The sequence below is a fragment of the Chelmon rostratus genome, chromosome 5, assembly GCF_017976325.1.
Source record: "Chelmon rostratus isolate fCheRos1 chromosome 5, fCheRos1.pri, whole genome shotgun sequence".
In the NCBI taxonomy this organism is placed as follows: Eukaryota; Metazoa; Chordata; class Actinopteri; order Chaetodontiformes; family Chaetodontidae; genus Chelmon; species Chelmon rostratus.
In genome coordinates this window covers 2894966-2915479 of record NC_055662.1, presented here as the reverse complement: position 1 = coordinate 2915479, position 20514 = coordinate 2894966, and the positions used below count along the sequence as shown (strand labels likewise).

At 42.1% G+C, this 20514-nt stretch overlaps 1 protein-coding gene across 1 annotated transcript in view; it reads right to left on the bottom strand.

Annotated features, from left to right (window-relative positions):
* Positions 1-238: 238 nt before the first annotated feature.
* Positions 239-20514, bottom strand: part of znf608 (zinc finger protein 608) — a 47858-nt gene continuing 27582 nt past the window's right edge. The window contains exons 3-9 of the mRNA XM_041937866.1: positions 13392-13479; positions 7587-10056; positions 6066-6543; positions 4041-4210; positions 2544-2691; positions 2090-2146; positions 239-258 (exon numbers count right to left, since the gene is read on the bottom strand). Of these exons, the coding sequence (XP_041793800.1) occupies positions 239-258; positions 2090-2146; positions 2544-2691; positions 4041-4210; positions 6066-6543; positions 7587-10056; positions 13392-13479 (3431 nt within the window). The remainder of the gene's footprint in view (positions 259-2089; positions 2147-2543; positions 2692-4040; positions 4211-6065; positions 6544-7586; positions 10057-13391; positions 13480-20514) is intronic.

Below are 20514 nucleotides of genomic sequence, written 5' to 3'. Positions count from 1 at the left end.
CTGGAATCGTACAGATAGTTCCTCCTTCAAAAAGGTCCCGATCCCGCTTTCTGTCCCTCTATCGGCCCGTCCGCTCAATGATGACGTGTTATAAAACAGGTGGCTGTCGTTAGTAAGAAATGAAAGAGGTTTTTAAACGTTTGTTCTCTGCCTCTCAGCGAGGCGAAGCTTATTCAACACCATGGAATTGATGTCTGATAAATCTGCCGTTCTTCATGTGAGACGTGGTCACATGGTCCTACTTCTTCCCATCGCTCTCTGCGGAGGCAAGAGGACAAAACACAGGCGCTCAGTCACATATTTGCCCTGCAGCTCAGGAGTAGAGTCAATACTTTAGGTGTATTCAGACTGGAAGTGGTGTGATTGCTTACAAAATCTAACAAAAGAGAGACAGTTTTGCTTTAAGCAGGGCACACTGGAGGAGAAAAGCATCCATACAAGCTGAAAATGGCTGAACTTGGGCAGTCTGAACACACCTTTATGCATCATTCCTGACAGATTATACAGCTGAGTTTCACTACTGACAACTGAGTCACAGTTCCAACATGTAGGAAGAGCTTCAAGATTAACGTAGATAATAAATAAATAAAAAATAAATGTAGGAAAAATGAATTGCTTTGTGTGATGAAAGGTTGAACACCAGACATGACAAGATGCCATTCATTGGGAATTGATACTCGCACAGCGTGGCGACCATAAGTCAAAGACTCAACAGGCAAGTAAATTTTCTCTGAGAAGCAGGGACGGCAACAAATCAGCTTGTTAACAACACACCAAACTGTTTCCTTTTGATCACAAAAAATGTCCCTTAAGCCTTCAGATAAACTGATATGTCCAGAGGACAGCACCCCGGAATGCCAGATGATAACAAACACAAGTCTATACACGCCACTATAACCATTATGTTATTTTGAGATAATGACATAATTAAGCTGTGATTGTAAGAGAACGGTTTGTTCACAAGATAAGAAGATAATTAATTAGAGATCTTCAGATATCAGGCCTACACATCGGAAAGCACCGCTGCTTTTAGCTTCTGCAGAAAACTCCTGGTATCCTTCTTCATTTCTCGGCCGTTGTGTGAATCCACTGTTAGCATCACTGCTGTTAATCTCCTCTATTTCACAGCAATTACCATTTATAGATAACTGCAGTCTTTGCAACAGCAAGGCAATCTTCACATTATGCTGTTTAACTGCCTGGCAGGTTCCCTCTGCATTATTTCACACTTTCAAACAAAGGCAGTGATTTATGGCTCCTGAAACTATATGGAAAACACTGCAAAGCGGATAATGATCTACTGGATGGCAATTTAGGCAACAAGACGCGAGCTTCAGCTGTGAGCTGCTCTACCCAGAAGAGAGGGCTTAGATATTTGATTTATTGACCCACCAGAGAGGACGAGACAATTCTCCAGCTTATTCTGTTCCCAGTTTGTATTTTATGGGTTTTTTTAAGCAACTCACTGCATAAGATCCAAACTCAGCGGTTCATTTATGAGTCTGTGATCCACACTTGATCCACACCTGAGCTGAAGAAGAAGATACTGTGCTGAAAGCACAGAAACTCACAGATCATGGTTTGAGCATGATGCTATGCATGTTAGGGAATCACAGCATGCTGCATTTGCATGCAAGCTAACTATTTAATCATAACTTGACTGAGTGAGTATGATTAAAACCCACATTTTAGAAAATGCATTTATTTTGTAATCATATGTAAATTGACAAAAGCTGCATTTATTCTGAATTTTTCCAATCAGCGCATGACAGTTATACAGATAATAACATAAACCCAGATTCTAAATTTACCAAGATCCAAACATGCAGGAGCATGGAATAAATGAATTAATGTAAACCAGTACTATTTAACAGGTTGAACACATAAATCCCATCACTAAAGCTATCTAAACATAATTACAATCTTGCCTAGAGGCACAGACACTCCCTGGCGTCCTAAAATATCTTTCAGGAGCAACAGGAAATCGGAGGAGTTGATGAATGTGCTTGAATGCAGCCGGGTGGTTGGCCGGGTCCTGACTGTCACAGTCTGGTATTAACAGCAGAAGGCTTCTGCGTTTCAAACTTACCAGTAGAGGAGTGTCCTGACACCTGCTGACTGGAGACCAGCGACCTGGAGCTCAACCCTTCAACACAGTGAGAAAAGCAGCTGTGAAACATCACATTTCAATGGGAAAAATGTCCTGTAATGTTACAAATGCACAGACAGTGAGACAGTCCAGCTGCTATTCACCCATCTCCGAGTAAAACGCTGACAGTAGCAGATGAGCTGTTGCTGCTGGGTTAAAGAGAGCTTAAACAAACAATCTGTTGAAAATGTAAGCTGACTGATGTGGTGGTTGTCCATAGTAACTACATTGGAATTATAAAATGCATTTAAAAAAATAATTTTATTAGCATTCAACAACAGCAAAAACACCCTCAAAGCCTCATAGGAGGAAAATGAAAGAACAACAGCTGGGCAAAAAAGAGCCGCTGCCAGTCACTTCCAGTTTGACCCACTCTGGGCTCAGCTCGTCGTACCTTGGTAGATGTCGTACTGTCCTGACATCAGGTTGTAGCTCATACCCAGGTGTGTGTGATGGTGTGTGTGGAGGTGGCGGGCGAATGACACGTGGTTCCTCTCTCGCTCCGTCTCTCTCTCTCCCTCAGGGGAACCCTTCTCGCCGGGCTGTACCAACACACACATCTGGAATTACACTGTTTCTCAACTTTTCCTTTCTCCAACCCCACCAACAGAGACTGTAACTACCACATCATCTTACAGTAAAAAAAAAACAAAAAAACAGAGCATCTCATACTGGGGAAGAATGGGATTTTTTGAGCTGCACTTCCTCTGATGTCCATTAGATACCGCTCAAAGAAAGTCTGACTGTATTGAAGTGATGATGAAACCCCAAATTTGCTCTACAGGTTCAAAGTCAAGACATTTCTTTTGAGATGAAGTTGGCAACATTTATGTCAGTTTGAGTGTTGGTTTTTAGTGCGCTTTTTTTCCCCTAAATTTGTGTTTTCTGGCTCCAGTTGCTAGACAGAAAAAAACAGCTCTGTATGATACAATTTGAAGCCACAGGAGTAATATGACTTAAGTTGTAGCATCATATCATTATCAAGTGGTAGTATAGTACAGCACAACATGTACACAAGTAACCAGTTACTTAAAAACAGGTATTTTCATCACCTGTTGAAAACACACAATCAGTGAGCTGCAGTGTGTCAGATCTTTTAAAATGTCTTTCCTTCCAGGCAGCAATCAGTTTTGATCTGTTTCGCTACACTTTGAAATTCAACTTGAAGACATCTGAAGCATACTTGATATGGTCTGCTGTCTCAACAAATGCCACGCCTGCCATATCAGCATTGCATGGTGCTGCAGAGAGCGCACTGTCTGCACTGCACTACGGCACAAGGAGCACGTACATTTACTTTGAAAGGACAGAAGAAGAGTAAGAGTTTCATTATTTATCTCAAGCAGTTCTCAGCTTTCTGCAAGTTGAATTTTATTCTGTCGTTAAACTAACTGAATGCAACAGCTGCCTGTAAAGCAGAACGCTAAAGGGCTTGGCACACTGCAGTGTGTCTTGTAAAACGGTCAACAGTGATGTTAAGCATTTTTAATTGGTCTTAAATGGGCTAATATGGACCAAAACTCTGGCCGGTCCTGTAAATATTAATTTATAGGAAACACATACAATTTCTATATATTCTGCTAATAACTCTGCAGTTTTTTACAAGTATGTGAGTCTCACACTGGTGTATGTGATATATGTTCTGAACTAAATCAATCATTTTTTTATAGAAATATACTTGTCATAAGAGTGCAACTATAACAGCTATGTCTCAAGCATTTAGCCCTCAACAGTTTCCCGTGTTTGTCTTTCATCTTCTTTTTACTCTTCACTTTTGTGTGTGTGTTCATCAGGAAACATCAGATCTGTGCCGTGTGAATAAAAAACAAACGTCAGAGGAGTGACGCTGTGCTGCAGTGTGCATGTGGCAGTAAAGTGAGCGGTGTCTCACAGCAGGTGATTTTCCGTGGTACTGATGGCTCTGCTGCTGCAGCAGCTCCATGGCCGAGGACGATGACGAGTCGCTGCTCTGCTTGCTGCTCACCACTCCTCCTCTGCTGGCTGTAGTCACCTCCGACTCCTCCCTGCCCGCCGTCTTGCCGTACAGAGGGTAGTGGAAACCTGATGGACACAAACACAGACACACACAGAGAGCCACAGAAATACACACACACACACTATTACTTTATCTATCCAGCAAAAACGAGTTGTCCATATAGAGGCCTTTATTTGCTATATATGAAGGAACAGTTCCCGAATGAGGCTAGACGTGGCCCCTATAAGACACTATGACACTATGAGTCCTAACCCTCTGGGCTATCAACACCAGGCTGTGTATCTTGGATTATCAGCAACTTGTATTGTTTTTAAATGTACTTTACATGAGTAAACAAACTGATTTGCTGTACTTACTTCTCAGCACCTTCTGTTCTCATTGGCTTTATAATTTATGCATTTCAATTTGTTTTCTTCACTGTGTCTTTAATGTTTTAAAATTGCTGATTAAAAATGCTTATGAAAAACATATGGACTCAGACCACTGACCATGACAATTGAGAATTTGTCTCTTTATAGGTCCCCTTATTTTTCATTAAAGGTGCAATTTCAGCTCAGATATTCACAAAGCTTTTTTAGGTTCATCCCACATTTGGGGTTGACTAATACATACACTCTGCTTTATATGATATTGAGGAATTAACTTTTCTTGTGAATAAATTAGCAGATTAAGGGGTTAAAACCCCTGCATTTTCGGAGTAATTACGTTTTAAGGTAAACTTGAGTGATGGCTTTGATGCAATTTGGTACATTTGAAGCAATTCTTGCCCCTAAAAATCATTTGAACAAAACAGAAAAACCAATAAAATACCATAATACAAATGGTTTCCCTCAAGGTTAATGAGCAAACTATTTTAAGGTCAAATATAGACAGCAGATTGTGTTCGTGGCTGTGTAATACTGTATGAGCACAGGCTCTTTTAAATTGTGACTCCTCCAGCAACACCACCCCTTTGTTTAATAATCACAGCATGTTTGCAGCTAACTTCACTGTCTTGTTAACAAATCTGCTTTGCAAATAGCAAATGTGTGGCTAATAGCTAGCTAGCTAGCTAAAAGTTCAGGCTAACAGATGCCTATTTACACACCCAGCAGACACTGAGTGACACAGTCCCAATCCCACTGGACTGGGCCACCTGATGAATATCAATCCAACATTGTTCTTTTGAGAAACAAATTCGGCTCGTTAGGTGCTAAATGTTCATCGTCAGTCATGTCTCTGTGTCTGTCTGCTGTTTAGTGCAAGGCAGGAAGTGTGCAGTGGGTTTAGCTTGTTTGAAGAAAACAAGGGCCTTACAAGGGGGTTAAAGGGGATGAGCAGCTGCGTAGGGCTTCAGAGCTGATGACAGTTCATCTGCTTTCATCTCCCACTCAAACTTTACACTCAGACTGACGGGACTTTTGACTTGACTGCTTTTGACTGCTTTCTCTATTTAAACATAATTCGACATTTCAATTGCTTAATCTCTCAGTCTTCAAGTGTTAGGTCAGATACTCTAAGCACTTACAAACAAGGTGAAAATTCATCTGTCCACAAGGCTTAACCAAGCAACTCAAAGTGCTTTCAGTATTTATACTTCATACAAATAGAGTAAAATGCACTTCAACTGACATTTCAGACCCTTTCAGTGCTTCTACTTTGACTGACACTTCAGTTCTGTTAATTCAGTCGCTCATAATGTAGCAACAATATTGCAAGATTATGAAATAATATTTTAAGACATTTAAACATTTGTCATTGTTTGTGCAAAGCTACACTAACTGGCTGCTGAATGTGGCTTCATATTTATCATGCAGGCATGGTGTCAGCTACGAGAGTAATCTTCTCATCTAACTCATGGTCAAACAGCGAATAAGCACATTTCCCAAAATGGCGAATTATTCCTTTAAAGCATACAAAAACATTTACTCTGATTCCTACCTGGGTAATTATGGACCAGGGTTGGGGACACCCCTCTATAGGAGCCCCCGCCGCTCTCACACATTGCTAGGTAGGGTGGGTAGGAGGAGTGCTGGTACTGGATGTAAGGCTGCTGGGGGGTCATGGGAGGAGACACTGCGGCCCGGGCACTCTGGGACTCCTCAGACAGCCCTCCCATTGGCTCCTGGCCTTGATCATCTAGCCCCTCCAGCCGGTCTGAATCCTCCATGTCGATGCTGGGCAGGAGATCGTGGGACCCATGGACCCTGGCTTTTTTAGCATCTCCACACACACCTCCTCCCCTCTCTCCTCCACTTCCTCCTCCTGAGGTCATCTTGGCTCCGGCAGGCTCCACGGTAGCTCCCCATTCCTTTCCCCTGTCTGCTTCACCCTCCTCGGCCTCCTCCCCATGTTGACTCTGTAGCTCTGAGTATTTGCTGTGAACCAGGCAGTGAGCCCAGGCCGGGCCGTCTGAGGGCTAGATCGATGGGGACAAGTGTTGGTGCTAGTTGCAGTGTTTCCCCTATAATTCTTTGTTAACAGTGGTGGGTGGGAGTCATTTTGGGGTCATTTCAACTTCGGTCCTCGTCTTTGTCCCAGTTTTTGTTTATATGGCCAGTTGCAGAGCTAAAACTAAATACCTATTTCATACATTAGCACATATGTTAGCCCCTTAGCAATTTGTCTCTTGTGGGGTTTTTGGAGGGAAAGGAAGGCTAATTCACGACTTTCATTTGTGCATTTTCTTTTTAGCAGGGTTGGAGAATTTCTTTCTGCGGTGGCCCACCGCTGCTGAATGACTATAGAGGAAACACTGTGTACTTGAGTGAACAGAACCATAGACAGACCATCTATCACTGGCTCTGGGTGTGATGTTGATGAAGGATGACGACGTTTCAACAGCAGGCGGCCATTCACAGGTGGGATGTAAGGAGAGTGGCGTCCCTCTCAATGACACGAATCAAGACACGTCTCACACACGATCAACTGCAGAATTTAGGCCAAACTGAGGGTAAAAACAAGCTACCCTCCCAAGCACGGCTTTCATTCAATTCATACAACCTTTTTACATGACCCAGCATGGCTAGAATTAGCAGTTAACTGCATCATGAGATGACATGGTTAAAAATCTGTCCAAGCTTTCTGAAAAAGCAGCTCATATCAAAACCAACACTTATGTCTTAGAAATGTTTCTTTTGTTTCTTTATGTGTTTATGTTTTACATTTACAGCTGAAGCGAATTATACATTTCCCCCATTAATTCTATTTTTAAACATAAAAACATTTGCATCCATCAAATCAAACCAAATGATTCTGATTTCAACCAAAATGACTAAAATAGTAAGTCAAATTTGAGCTACAGCACCACAGAAGCCACATGGTCTTTGTTATTAGCACCTATCGGTTTGGCTGTACACAATTTGTGATTAATCTCTTTGTGACACTCAACAACAGTCATTAAAGCACACCAACAACACCATCAGCGGCGGCGGCAGGTTATAGACAGAGGGAGAAACTTACACTGGAAAAGGAAACATTTGAGTCCAGATCTGTCTGACTGTTTGGGTTGTGGAGTGATGAAGAAGAGGAAGAGGACGGTGACTTGATGTCATCACAGTCTTTCATCAAGACCTGGTGCTGGTCCACCATGCCACCATGCACAGCCTTTATGCCCAGACTTTGTCCCCTTTCTCCCCTCTCACTCATCTCCACGTAGGAAAGGACGGGTTTGGGACAGCAACCTTTAGCACCATCCGGACCTTTACCTAGCATGGGTCCACCGGCTGGACCCCCAACCATATGTTTATCGTCCTCACTGTCTCTCACCCCCTGTCCCCGCTCACCCCTCTGCTTGGCACCGTGGGTCTGGTCACAGCATTTGGAGGCCAGTAAAAGTTTCTGGTCCATGTACAGTCCTCTGGAGTACTGGCCATAGTACAGTGACTGAGCCAAGGCGGTCTGGGTCTGACTCATAGCCAGCTGGAGCTGAGACTGAGGTGGCCCGTCACCTTTCTTTGAGTCTAAGAACTCATGGGAGGAGCTTTTGTCATCCTCTTTCACTTCTTCTTTTCTGTCTTTCCCTTTCCCATCAAGGGCAGAGCTTTTGTGGAAAGCAACATTGCTGCTGCCTTGTCTGTCTGACTGCATGTACCCCTGCAGGTAGTACGGCTCGTAGCTGTGGTAGTATGGGGATTGGGGGTCTTTTGATGATGGGGCAGATGCTGTGGGAGGGGTTTTACCAGAGCTACCATGGTTACTGTTAGAGCTCACCTCTGAAGAGGTAGAGGAGCTAGACTTGGATCTGATTCCATCTGAGCGACATTCGGAAGATCCCCCATCGTCTCCGGCATCTGAGATGTCAGAGTAGGCCGGGCTGTTGGTCTTGCTGTTGCTGTCTGCTGCTGCCAGGCAACTTCCACTGGGGTCGAGTCGCGATGAACCACCGATGGAGGGACTCGGGGCGTTGTCGGTGAAGGTGTAGACCTTGTCAGCTTCAGCTCGGATACTAGCCATCCTGCTCTCCTGGCTCTCCGTGAGCCCGTTCATTACATCCTGCTTACTGAGGTGCTCCTTTAGAAGGCTTCCAGAAATTTCTTTGACACCCATTTTACCACTGCCACCATCTTCCATTTTGATTCCACTGCTATCACCATTAGGCGTCCTGGTTGGTGCATCTTTGTTGTGTTTATCCTTCAGCCTCCGTTTCTCTTTCTTCCTGGTCTCTTTGCTGCATGTAACCAGGGTGGCTTTGACCAGGCTCGGTTCCACAACAATGCTCAGCTTTGGTTTGATGGGTTTCAGAGGAAGATTTTTACTGGTGAGGCCTACAGCTGCCATGGGTGAGGGCTGCTGTGAGGTGGCAGTATCTGCCTGACCAGTCGGATATGCTGTATTGGGTATGGCAATGAGCTTGGGGGGAGCAGGGGCCGGAGCGATCGGGCGGTTGGTACGTGACTTGGACAGCTTCTCTACCTTCCCATTGGCCTTCTTGCCCTTGTCACATGCGCCTCCTTTTTTGTCGATCAAACCCTCTGCTTCCAGTTTTGGCATCTCAACTGTGGAGTTCCTGTCTGGTACCATGCAGTTCTCCAAAACCACAGTCATGTTGGAGATGATGGGCAGATTGCTGAGGTCATCAATCAGCCCATCTTTCAGCAATGAGGTTCTTCTGGTCTTGGAGTTAGCTGTGGGCGTGTGGTCAGTACTGAGGAGTAACCTTCTGTTCTTAGGAGATCCAACCGTGGTCACCTTATATAGAGGAGCAGGTTTCTTAGAGGAGCTGTTGGCATTAGTGCTGTTGTTTGTCTCTGAGAGGTCATATGTCATGTTGCTGATGGTGTCCTCACAGTCTGATAGTCGTTCCTCACTCTCCCCATCTTTCATGGGCTCCAGCTCAGGCTTCCTCTGTTCCTCGGCTTCCAGGTGTGCATGCGTCTGGTGGTAGCGCAGGCCGTTGATGTGCTTGTAGCGTTTAGTGCAGTTGGGGTGGGGGCAGTCAATGAGGATGGGTGGTGGAGGTGGTGAGGAGGCACAACCCCCTCCAGGGTCCATGAACGAGGGGTCAGATTTGCCCTGTGGTGTGGAGGGGGCGCTGCGGGATTTGGCTCGGATCCTCTTCCCATTGCCGTTTTTAATATCGTCAGTAGAGACCAGGCTCAGGTCCAGGTCAGCCGGAGGTTTGTTCTTTCGCTTTCCAGAGGAGAGAGAGGAGGTGCTATTGGCAGGTTTCACCTCCTCCACAGTGAAGAAAGAAGGAGGCGTTCGGCAGTTGCTGTTGATGAGGTTCAGGCTTCCTCTCCGTCCCTTGCTGTGGATGGGTGCAGTGGTTCCAGCCACACCACCTCCACGACTCCTGTGCTGTGACAGACCCCTGACTTTGGCAGCAGGGGTTGGCTCAATGCAGGGTCGCTCGGCCATGGCCATTCTCATCCGTTTCCCCCGGCCACGCCCACCTGGTAACTCAGGGTCACTGGAGGGAGACTCACAAAACCTGGACAGAGGAAGAGGAAAAACAAGGGATTTAGAAGAAATTCCACTTAATAATCACATACTTACAGCTTGGAAATGCTTGAAGATGAGACAGAAGTGGCATGTTGTGTTGTAGGGCGAATATTAGAAATTCAAATATGTAATTTAATTATAAGAAAATTCTCTTAATTGTAAAAATATTCAATCATAGAAAACAAAAAAAAGCAGTAAAGCCACAGCAGCTGCACTGAATGCACTGCATGACTGACAGGAGTCACAAAACCAGAGTTGCCGTCCAGTAATTACTGTTTATTTTGGCGGGAAGTCTGTTGAGTTCTGACAAATTTAAAAATAATTCCAGTGTGAAAATATTCTGGCGCTGTTTACTAAATTAGGCTTTATATTCGTGTCATCAGTATGCATATATGAAACATAATATTCATTAAAACATTATTAGCCATTGCTAGCTCCAGCTAAAAAGAAGCTGTCAATAGCAAGATGGTATGATATGGTAACTGTAGACTTATGCACTATTGCATATTTGCTTTTCTGTATCTAAGTGCCACAGAAACAGTAGATGTTTAAATACTAAGTAGAAAAGTAGAAAACGACAACCAAGTCAAGACAATATTTTAGAATGTTAATGAAAATTAGCAATTAATGAGCATTAATGTTGATTTAAATGTTTAAATTTAAATGAAGTCTTTTTTTTCTAAGGCCAAGCTTTTTTTTTTCCAGAAGATCCTTCTGAGACAGATTAAGTTAACATAACATAACATTATTGTATTCCATGTATTGTATTGTAACCAAAGGTAAGGTAACATCACGTAGCATTTTATTATTATGAATACATTGTATTGTATCACATCATGGTGAACCGTATCACATCTTACTGTTTCAAACTGCATTATTTTACATCGTATTGTATCATATCTTCTACTTTCACATCTCATAACATTGATCCATCACATTGCAATGTATTGTATACCGTCATTTCATATTGCCTTGTTTCACATCATTTAACATTATATTGTATAGTGTCCTGTCGTTCACTGCAGCTTTTTAAGTCCTGATACATAAACTGAAAAACACATCAAACCATCAAGCGGAAAAGAAGGCCGTTTTCCTTGTTGATGCTGTTGTTCTTGAAAGGTTTTAACCCAAGAACAACTTGTTCATATCATCACCCAAATTGAATTCTTGTACCATCAGACAGAAACCTTGGAAGATAACAGATTATCATTCAAGGCTCATGTGGACCACTTTACCGAGACATCAAGGATAAAAATTGATTTTTTTCTGCACAAAGCCTGCTTCTCTTTTGATAACATTAAAAAAAACCTGTACAATCCACAGTTATCTCTGTGTTTGATATTAGGGCATTTTGTATTCACATACCGTCCGTTCTGCTTTGAAGTCTTTTGATGCTGTTTACCAGAGTGCCTCACATCTTAACACTGGAGATGCTTTTTCACACTTACAAATTGTTATTTATATCAAAAACCTGTCTGCTGTGATGGGGGATGCATTGCTTTATATTTATCTACAGAGTAAGCCTCTATTTTCAAAGCTGGACCCTGAACCTTGCATCTGTGCTGGCCTTTTAATGCATTAATTATGACACTACATCTCAGGACTGGTTGGTGTTAAATACTCAGTGAATAAATTCTGACCTTTTGAAGACTGTTTTGGGTGTTAATGACCTTATTAATGGAACAGACTGCAAAGCACGTTGAGACTAGACTTTCTTGTCCCCCTCTGTGATTTTAAAATGATGATATCTCACATTTCCTGTGATGTTTGTAATTGCTTTTCTACATCAGTGTGTCCCTGAATGCCACTAAAGCTGCTGCAACGTCCAACTGAAATTTTATGTATTTTCTTCAGCATTTCAAGGGTATTTGTTGGTCTTGTGCCCCTAATTGGTTTTGCTTTTAATCTCAAACTTGTTTCCCATTTGTGTTTGTTATATTTTGTGCAACTGATTCAATCATTGCATCTTTTATCTTTGGGTTACAGGTTCATCCAACGACAGATAATGACTCATCGAAGAGGGAACATATTATTCCACTGCATTACTGTATATAATAAAACATCCGCAGTGACAAGAGCCCGCATGAAAAAAGCAATTTAGTCCCTGGTTTCTGAGATTAAGCTGTAATTGCCATAACAACAATCATTTACATACAGGAGCAATAATTGAGAGGTTTCAGCGCTGCGAGGAGGGACTGTCACATTTCCACTCAGCAATTACAAAAACCACTCTCCATTTGTAAAACAGTTGGGATGCAGAGTGGAGAGTGTTTTTGTTAAAGCTCATCATGGAACAACAGCTGACAGCCCCAGAGCCAATTTAGCCCTTTTTTTTAATAATAATTTTAGCAACATTAAAGCACTTTAAAAAAAATAAGTGCTCCTTTCAGCTAATCAAATAAACAATCAGCAGCAAATAAAAGTCAATAAAAAAAACAATAAAATGTTTAAACATGATGGATCAAACAGGGTAATATGCCGAGCAGAAGTGAGTCAGAATAATTAAATGAGGCCTGTCCTTAAATGTGTTTACAATTCAAATAAAAATTGATTTCAAATATAATTTTAGGTGTCTGACAGTTGTGATGGGCAGAAACACAGCTGCTGTACATACAGACGTTTACGTTGGAAACACACTGCAGAGCATCAACTCGTCATGCAGCTTTATTGCTTGTGGTCAAAAAATAGAACAGTGTTCTCAATGTGTGCTTCTGTGATGACCTGCGGCGATGTGACGAGTCAGTCACAGTCAAATATGAGGACAATTTAGGGCTGAAATCAACAGGCAGTGGCAGCTGCGACGTCTGTCCATGGAAACAAATATCCTACGTGAACAAACGTCATGGAAACTGTGTGACAGTAGCAAGAGTAAGGCAGACTCATCACAGCAGTGAATGGACTCAATAACATAATTTAGACAGCATCTATTTGAAGTTAGTTAACATTAGACACCATTAGCTACCAATCGTACCAGATCAAGGGGCCTACAACTGTAGCAAAACCCCAGAGAGCAATGAGGTGATTAACAGTGCAGTTTTTTGCTTATGAATTCAACTTTTTATTAGCAGGGTGAAGAATATGTTTTTGTCTGGCTGTGATTTTTCACAGCGATCAATGAATCCAACCAAACATCCCAGCTCGCTGTTTCTCATAACTCTTCTCATCTCGAGTCTCAGCAGTGAGCTGAGGGGGAGTTTGTACATTTTTGAGAATGCTATCAAAAATATTATAGTATGTCTTGTTTGGTGTGCCTTTAAAGTTCCCAGCAGAGACGCACAGAGGCAGAGAAAGACAAGAAAAAACACAAACAGAGTGGAGGATTACCGTGGAGGAGCCCAGTCGTGTTTGGTGCAGTCTAACAGAGTTCCCACGTAGGTTCTCTTCCTCCACGTCACATTCACCACCAGCACACCTGTCAATCACACAGGAGAGAGACACCATTACAGGCTTCTATATCAGTGTCAGGTCGAAAAGGTCACAGAGTGCAAAGACTGTTTTGTGGTGTGATTCGTGGTGACACAATTTACAACTGCATAGAAGTACAATTACACACAACAGAAAACAAGGTCTTAAAATGCATTTTTAAATCATATTATTTTAGAATGCATCCAACCCTGTCTGACTGTCTGAAAGGAGCTTTCCACCTTTGCCTTTTTCATACTTTCTGAGCAGCACTTCCTTTCTTGCATATATCACCACCCTCTTTAGTTCTGCAGACGTTCTCATTTCTTTGTTCTCACTTGTGTCTAATGAGGAATCAAATGAAACACTGATGAAAGACAAATGCACAGAAATCAAAGGAGCATGCTGCACCTAAGAAGAAAGGAAAATCTGATGAGCAGCAGTCGGCGGTCAGGAAATGAAAAACTTGAAGGACGGAGTTCACGGTTTTAAGAGGCTCAAATTGTCTTCAAAATGGTTCAGATTTTTAGTTACAGCCTGTAAAATTGCTCAAGCTGATATTAGTCAGCAACATCTGCGGAGGAAAATACAGTCTTCCGTTCCTCTGGGCAGGTTTTGGTTGGAAGGAAAGCTTAGTCTTCATGGTTTAAGCTCTAATCTAAGTGTTGACGACCCTTCAGCTGTCTAAAATAAGTGTCTCTCTCGTCCTCTTTCTCTCTCTCACACTCTCAGGCTGACATTTGAAAACCATTAACCTCCGTTATGTGATGCGCCAGCGGCAACGCCGAACAAATCAAATTTTGGATGCATTACAGCCTCTGAATGAGGTTTGACTGCAACACACGACTTCTTGCTCTTCAATTAAGCCTGATGGTCGCCACCATCACAAAACACTCTCACAGATAAATGAGAGCCGGGAAACACTGCCGAGTGTGTCGATCATTTTAACAAGAGGTGCACGGTGATCGGGAAGGTTTTTGTTTTTCGTCACAAGGAACTAAAATCTCCAAAGAGTAACTGGATTTGAACAGTAAACAGCTTAATAGTCCCAGTGCTCTCTTTAAACACCATTTTAAGCAGACTTTGAAGTCCCCTAAAATCTATTTTCTACATCGTACGACAACCTCACAATTATTTTGTGTATCACTATATTCACTGTAGCCACAATGACGAAAAATTTACGATTTATTTCCTTTTGATGTTTACGCCTGCAACATCAAAAGGAAATATTCTGTCAAGTTAACGCATGTCAACATCATTTCTTGGACAACTATGCTTGTTGGAGTATTCCACAGCAGCATGGATTTTGCCCAATGTCTGCCATCTGCACAAATGGCACTAAACTGAGCTGGCCACTGAGTCTGAATGAATGCAAGTCATAGCAGAAACGTTATATTTTATGATGACACTGACAAAGAAACAATATTTCGGCTCATCCTTCAACCAAACTGGGTTCATTCTCAACCACTGTACTGAAATGACAGAGTGACTGGTTGCTGAGTCATCCAATAGCACATCTGCACTGACTCAAATTCATCAGAAACCATAATTTTAGAATTACACAGAAAGCTATAAAACCAGGTTTCTCATGTCTCAAACATCATACCCTAAATATGATCACAACCAGTAGTGCACATGTAAAAACACTCAGTTTGTTCTTCAGTGTTTTCTAAGAAAGTGCAAGTAGAACCAAACTAAAAAGTTCAAGTCAGTCTTTTAGCATTTGGCCCCGTGTCTTCAGAGTCTGTTCAGCTGGACTGAGCGGATGTCAGGTCGGTTTGGTTTTTACAGCCTCTTGGGTTCTGTTAAGACAGATGAAGGTCTTTTATGGGTCACGCATAGTTAAATTCCTGCAGTGCAGCTGTGCGCAAAGCCTCGAGTGTGGTCTACACTCCACATGATGATCTTATCAGTTACTCCAAAAATATGTAGGTTTGACTAAGTTGCCAAATAAAACACATCATGACCAATAGTGGTGGAGGAAGTATACAGATGCTTTATCTAAGTAAATGTACTAAAATATTCTGTTACAGGTATTGAAGGTATTGTATTGAAAATGCAGGATTTTACTGTTGTATTTGGTTGATTTGGAGCTCATTTTATTATTTTGTGAAGAACTAACTAAGAAATGCTGTAACAGAGCTTTTAGATGAAATATGACTGAAACTATTACCCAAATATTTGCCTCTGAAATGTAGCTGGGTAGAAGTATACAGTGGCAAGTAAAGCAACTCGCATTTGTACTGATTTACATTCCTCCAATGCTGAGCGACAGCAGAACGTTCATCACAGTGCAGTTACTGGAGCTCACAGTGCACATACAGCACACACAGCTTGGCTTTTGTTAACCTGAATTTTGTGGACAGATGTCTTTAAATATTTACGTCCCTCTCGTACATGTCCACGACGCTCAGACAGTGATCCTGCAGCACATCAGAGCTGTTTGCCTTCCAGTGGTAGATGCTTCGGTCAAATGAATGAAGTTCAATTCATGATTTATAGTCATTGAGAGTATAGTCATAGAGCAATGAATGACTGTAAGGTGCAGTCCCGCATATATGGATGTGTACTGGTTTCATTGTGTACAAAACATCCCTAAGTAGGCCAAATCTGTAAGAATACATAGAAAAATGTGTCCTGGTCAGGTTGGTTTATGTTCTGTGTTCACCCACTATCATTCATTATTGAAATCACTCACTTTATTTTTGCCTTTCAAGATCGTTTTAGTTCATTTCAGTGAATGTGCTGCAACTGCTGTCCCAGTTCAGGATCAGCAGCCTACAGAGGAGGTTCTCCTCTCCGCTCTCGTGTCCCCTCAAGCCTTGTTGGGCCTGAAACGTGACAGCATTTCTATTTTTAGTCGGCGTGACTCTGTCTCTTCTTGGGAAGATGCCAAAACACTGAGAGTTCATCAGTTTTTTTTTCTAAATATGCCAATATGCTGTACTTCAGAACTTGTGCGACATTCAAAATCCTTCAAAGCCTGTTTTCATTCTTCATGAAGTGAAGGTCCTGCCTGAGTTTTGCTTCGCAGTGTGTGTAGAAACAAACAGCTCTTTTGCGTGAAGGAGAGCGGCGATCAGAAAGTCCTCGAGCCAGCTGTCCCTGAATCTGAGCATCGCTGACTTCAGGGTTTGTTTGCTATCACTCCGTGAAGAAGAAAATGTTCTCTCTCTGCGTTCTTGCTCCAGCTATCTTGTCTGCCTTTTCTGCCTGCTCACCCACTGCACATATGTTGTAATATCAAACACACTGAATGAAAACATTCAAAATGAATTAATCCCTTTCTGCAAGCCTCTCTTTTGTCTAGTCTGTTGACCTTCAGCTGATTCTGCTGAAAAAGAAAACGCTATCACAAATGGACAAAGCCCTGTGTGAGCCTGTGAGTTCAGGCAGTTGCTGCTAAATTGACACGTGACATGCCGCACTCTCCAGCACACTCTCTATTTAAGCTCAGAGTCCATCTTTCCCTCTGCTCTGTTATGTTACCGCTGCGTCTTTGCTCTACAAGTATTTCCACAGTCGTATTTTCTGCTGCTGCTGCTTTAAGCTCTCAGCGCACTCTCCCCTACTCAACCCCACCATGGCTCCTAGAAATTACATTTCTATAGCACTGAATTGTTTTTCCAATTCTTTTGTGCTGCCAAATACAATCACCCCTGGATTTTGGATCACAGGAGTCTCATGGAGGTGGTGTGAAGGACTGTGAAACCGAGGATCGTATTCTGACCCCCCTCTGTAGTCATGTCAAAGACTGTATAAAAGAAGTGGATGTAGCCTCCGGATCTGAAAAGTACCTTGACCCGGCATTCTTTCTAATGACCAGCATAGGGCAACAATACCGGTTGCAAAAAGACATCTGATTGTATAGAAGTCTATGAGAAAATTACTACTTCTCACTTGATTTATTAGCTCAGCAAAGATTTCCGCTAGTTTCAAGTCTTCTTCAATACAGATATGGTCAAATTTAGAGTAAAATAGATGATAAAGCAGGGCATGCTTTAGGGTGTGGCTGCCTTGTGATTAAAGTCACTACCACTACTAAGCATAATTAATCACCATGTTATCATTATTATTTCTTTTAGTTCAAACTTTTTTCAGTGGCTGTATGTCGCTGTCGTGCAGCATGTCTGCTCTGCTCGTCTTTATGAATCATTTTGTGATCTGTTTGCCGCTGTGTTTGGGAAGGAGGCAGAAAAGGAAGGGATTGGGTTGGTGATACCGCAGATCAATGAGCCAATCATCAAGACAGAGCTGCGAACATGCTCTGCTGGTTGCCTGGCAACTGCTCAGAGCGAAAAAATAAGCCAACGAAAATCTGAGATTTCTCATTATTGCACTTTGGTTTTTGTACATTAATTAGTGAGCTTTAAAGGTGCTGGTTGGTAAATATGGCTACCACTGGAAAGAGTCAGATTAGCTGTTTAGCCCTGTTTCCAGTCGTTATGCGAGGATAAGATAACAGGCTATTGGATGTAGCCTGATACTATGTTCACCACACAGATACGACAGTGATGGTGATCTCTTCATCTAACTCTCTGCAAAAAAGCTAATCAGCAAATTTCCCAAAACAAGGCATTTAATGGCAGCTAACATAAAATAGCAAAGTATGCAACTACTGCTGACACGTGGTCAAGTCGTACCATGGACATTAGTCTGACTGTACACTTCATCTGCGATGAGTGGGAGCACTGTCAAAGCAGTGGGCAGGACTGCAGAGCTTCAGCCACAGACCACCATCCAGGGGTCAAAATAACAGTGAAAGTACCTTTACTGAATACAATTTTGAGGTACCTGTACTTTATTTATTTTCATTTTAGTTACTTTGCAGATTGAAATTATTAATATGAAATATAAATCAGTAAATAAATTGTGATGCATAATTATATATTAAACTCTCCAGCAGTATGCAAAGTAATTAAAATGAGCTCCAACTCTAACAGCTGCAACATTAAAGGGATGTTGAAAAGTACATTAATAACTATTATCCTATCATACCTTTTAATCTGAAATGGACCACTCTGCACAATGAGTACTTTTACTTGTCACATTTTATGTATATTTTGATGGTAACATGAACACTGAGATGCTGCAAGGAGAAGCTGACTATAAAGAAGCTAATTCCCGCCAATTCCTGCAGTTCTGGAACTGAAATAGCTCCTTAGTTTGAGCTTTTTTCCATTGTCTTTGAGTTGGTTGTTGGAAAGAACAAGTTATTATTGCACAATAATATAAAATAATTATTAAAATATTATTGGCACAATAAATGTTCTTAAAATACCTCCGTACTGTGTGAAAAATGTCCTAGTAATACAGTCAAGAGTGCAGTGATAGAAATTGTTATAAACATGAATATACTGCGATATATACCATTACCGTCCACGCTTCAAATTAAACTGTGACAAAAATCTTAGGTCATACCACCCAGACCTGCTTTTGACTAAGCACTCCCAGTCCTTGTAATTAATTCATCTCTGGCAACCAGTCAGACAGACAGTCAGACAGACAGACAGAGCATCTTGAAGTCAGACAGTCAGTGGCGCTCAGCTAAGAGTCGAGCCAATCACCATCTGATTAGCGCTCATCAGACTCTGGCCTCCTGCGGAGAGGAGGAGGGAGGAGAAGAGGGGCGTCTGAAGCTGAAATGGTGGTCTCGTCTTCTTCTTCTCCTCTCTGTCTTTCCAATTAGTATTCTGCTTAATTAACATGCAACCAGCATCCCCCCCTCGTATCCCTCCGCCGTCACGAGGAGGGGGCTCCAGTTATCCCTCTGCCTCCTGAGCGACAGTCCCTGAGCAGCAGGGAGGACTCCTCGGGATGAAAAACACTCTCTCCCGTCTCTTTCTGTCTTTGTTGTTCTTCCTCTCTCTTTGACGCCGACATTGCCCAACGAAATCATCCTTCTTCATCTGTTTCTGTCTGCCTCCATCTTCACATTCCTCTCCATCTCTGGTCGTCCCCCTGGTGGTTTCGAAATATAGACAAAACCTCTGTTGCCACTCTGTCCATCTCCCCGCCTCTGTCTCCCTCTTTCATCTTGTCAGCCTGTTCAGACACAGGCCGAACCCATTTTCTCATGCTTATCTCTCCTTCATCCCTCCATCTTTCTCCTTGCTCTCCAGACTCTCCCTGTTCGTATATTCAACAAAACACAGACTGTGTGTTTGAATGTTAGTGCAGTATCTGGTATTACATTACAGTGCATTTCTCTACATCTGTGTCAGATATATTTGCTAATGGCATTGCATACAGTATGCATACCTGCAGGTTTATCTATCCGATTTCTGTATCCTGTTCCTCTGTTTCACTCCACTAATGTTGCTGCTCTTTGTTTATTCACACAAACCTGGAAACACGATGCTTGGATGTTTTCTCTGTGCATTTATTTTCTCTGCTGAGATGATGTGTTCAGTGCTGCTTGTTGTTTTTTTTTTTGTTTTGTTTTTTTGTCTGTTTGTTTCTCAGCAAGAAATCTCAAAAATATGTGAGCAGGTTTGGGTGAGGTTTGGTGGAAAGTTCTGCCATGAGCTGCAGAATTCGTGTTTCTTCTGAATCCAGGAATTTTTCAAAGGTCTTCTTTCCATTGTGAGATGCATGAGGGTGCTATTCCACTATTTTCTCACAAACTACTGAACCTCTGAAACTTGAACAAGAAGGAATTCAATTAAAATAATTCTGACGTGATGAACAAATGGCAATGCCAGCAGCCTTCCACTCCCTTATGCCCACATCTACAGACAGTAATTCAAAGGATTACAGGCACTGGAAAGGAATGTTGGCTAAAGAAAACTGAATATTCTTCATAGTCTTATTATGAATCAGAATTTACCACTTTCTAAACCTGATAACAGTCCCTGTTTACTAATCTATGTTCAATAAAAACTAAATATTATATTATAACATGATCACAAAAAAACTGATGATCCATCTTGAACTCAGGGGTGTGAACATAAATGTATCAAACCAGGCCTGATAAGGGAGTTTGGATCTCAGTCCTCATAAACAAAGTCATGCAGCTGCGGTCTAATTGATTAATCTCTCCCTC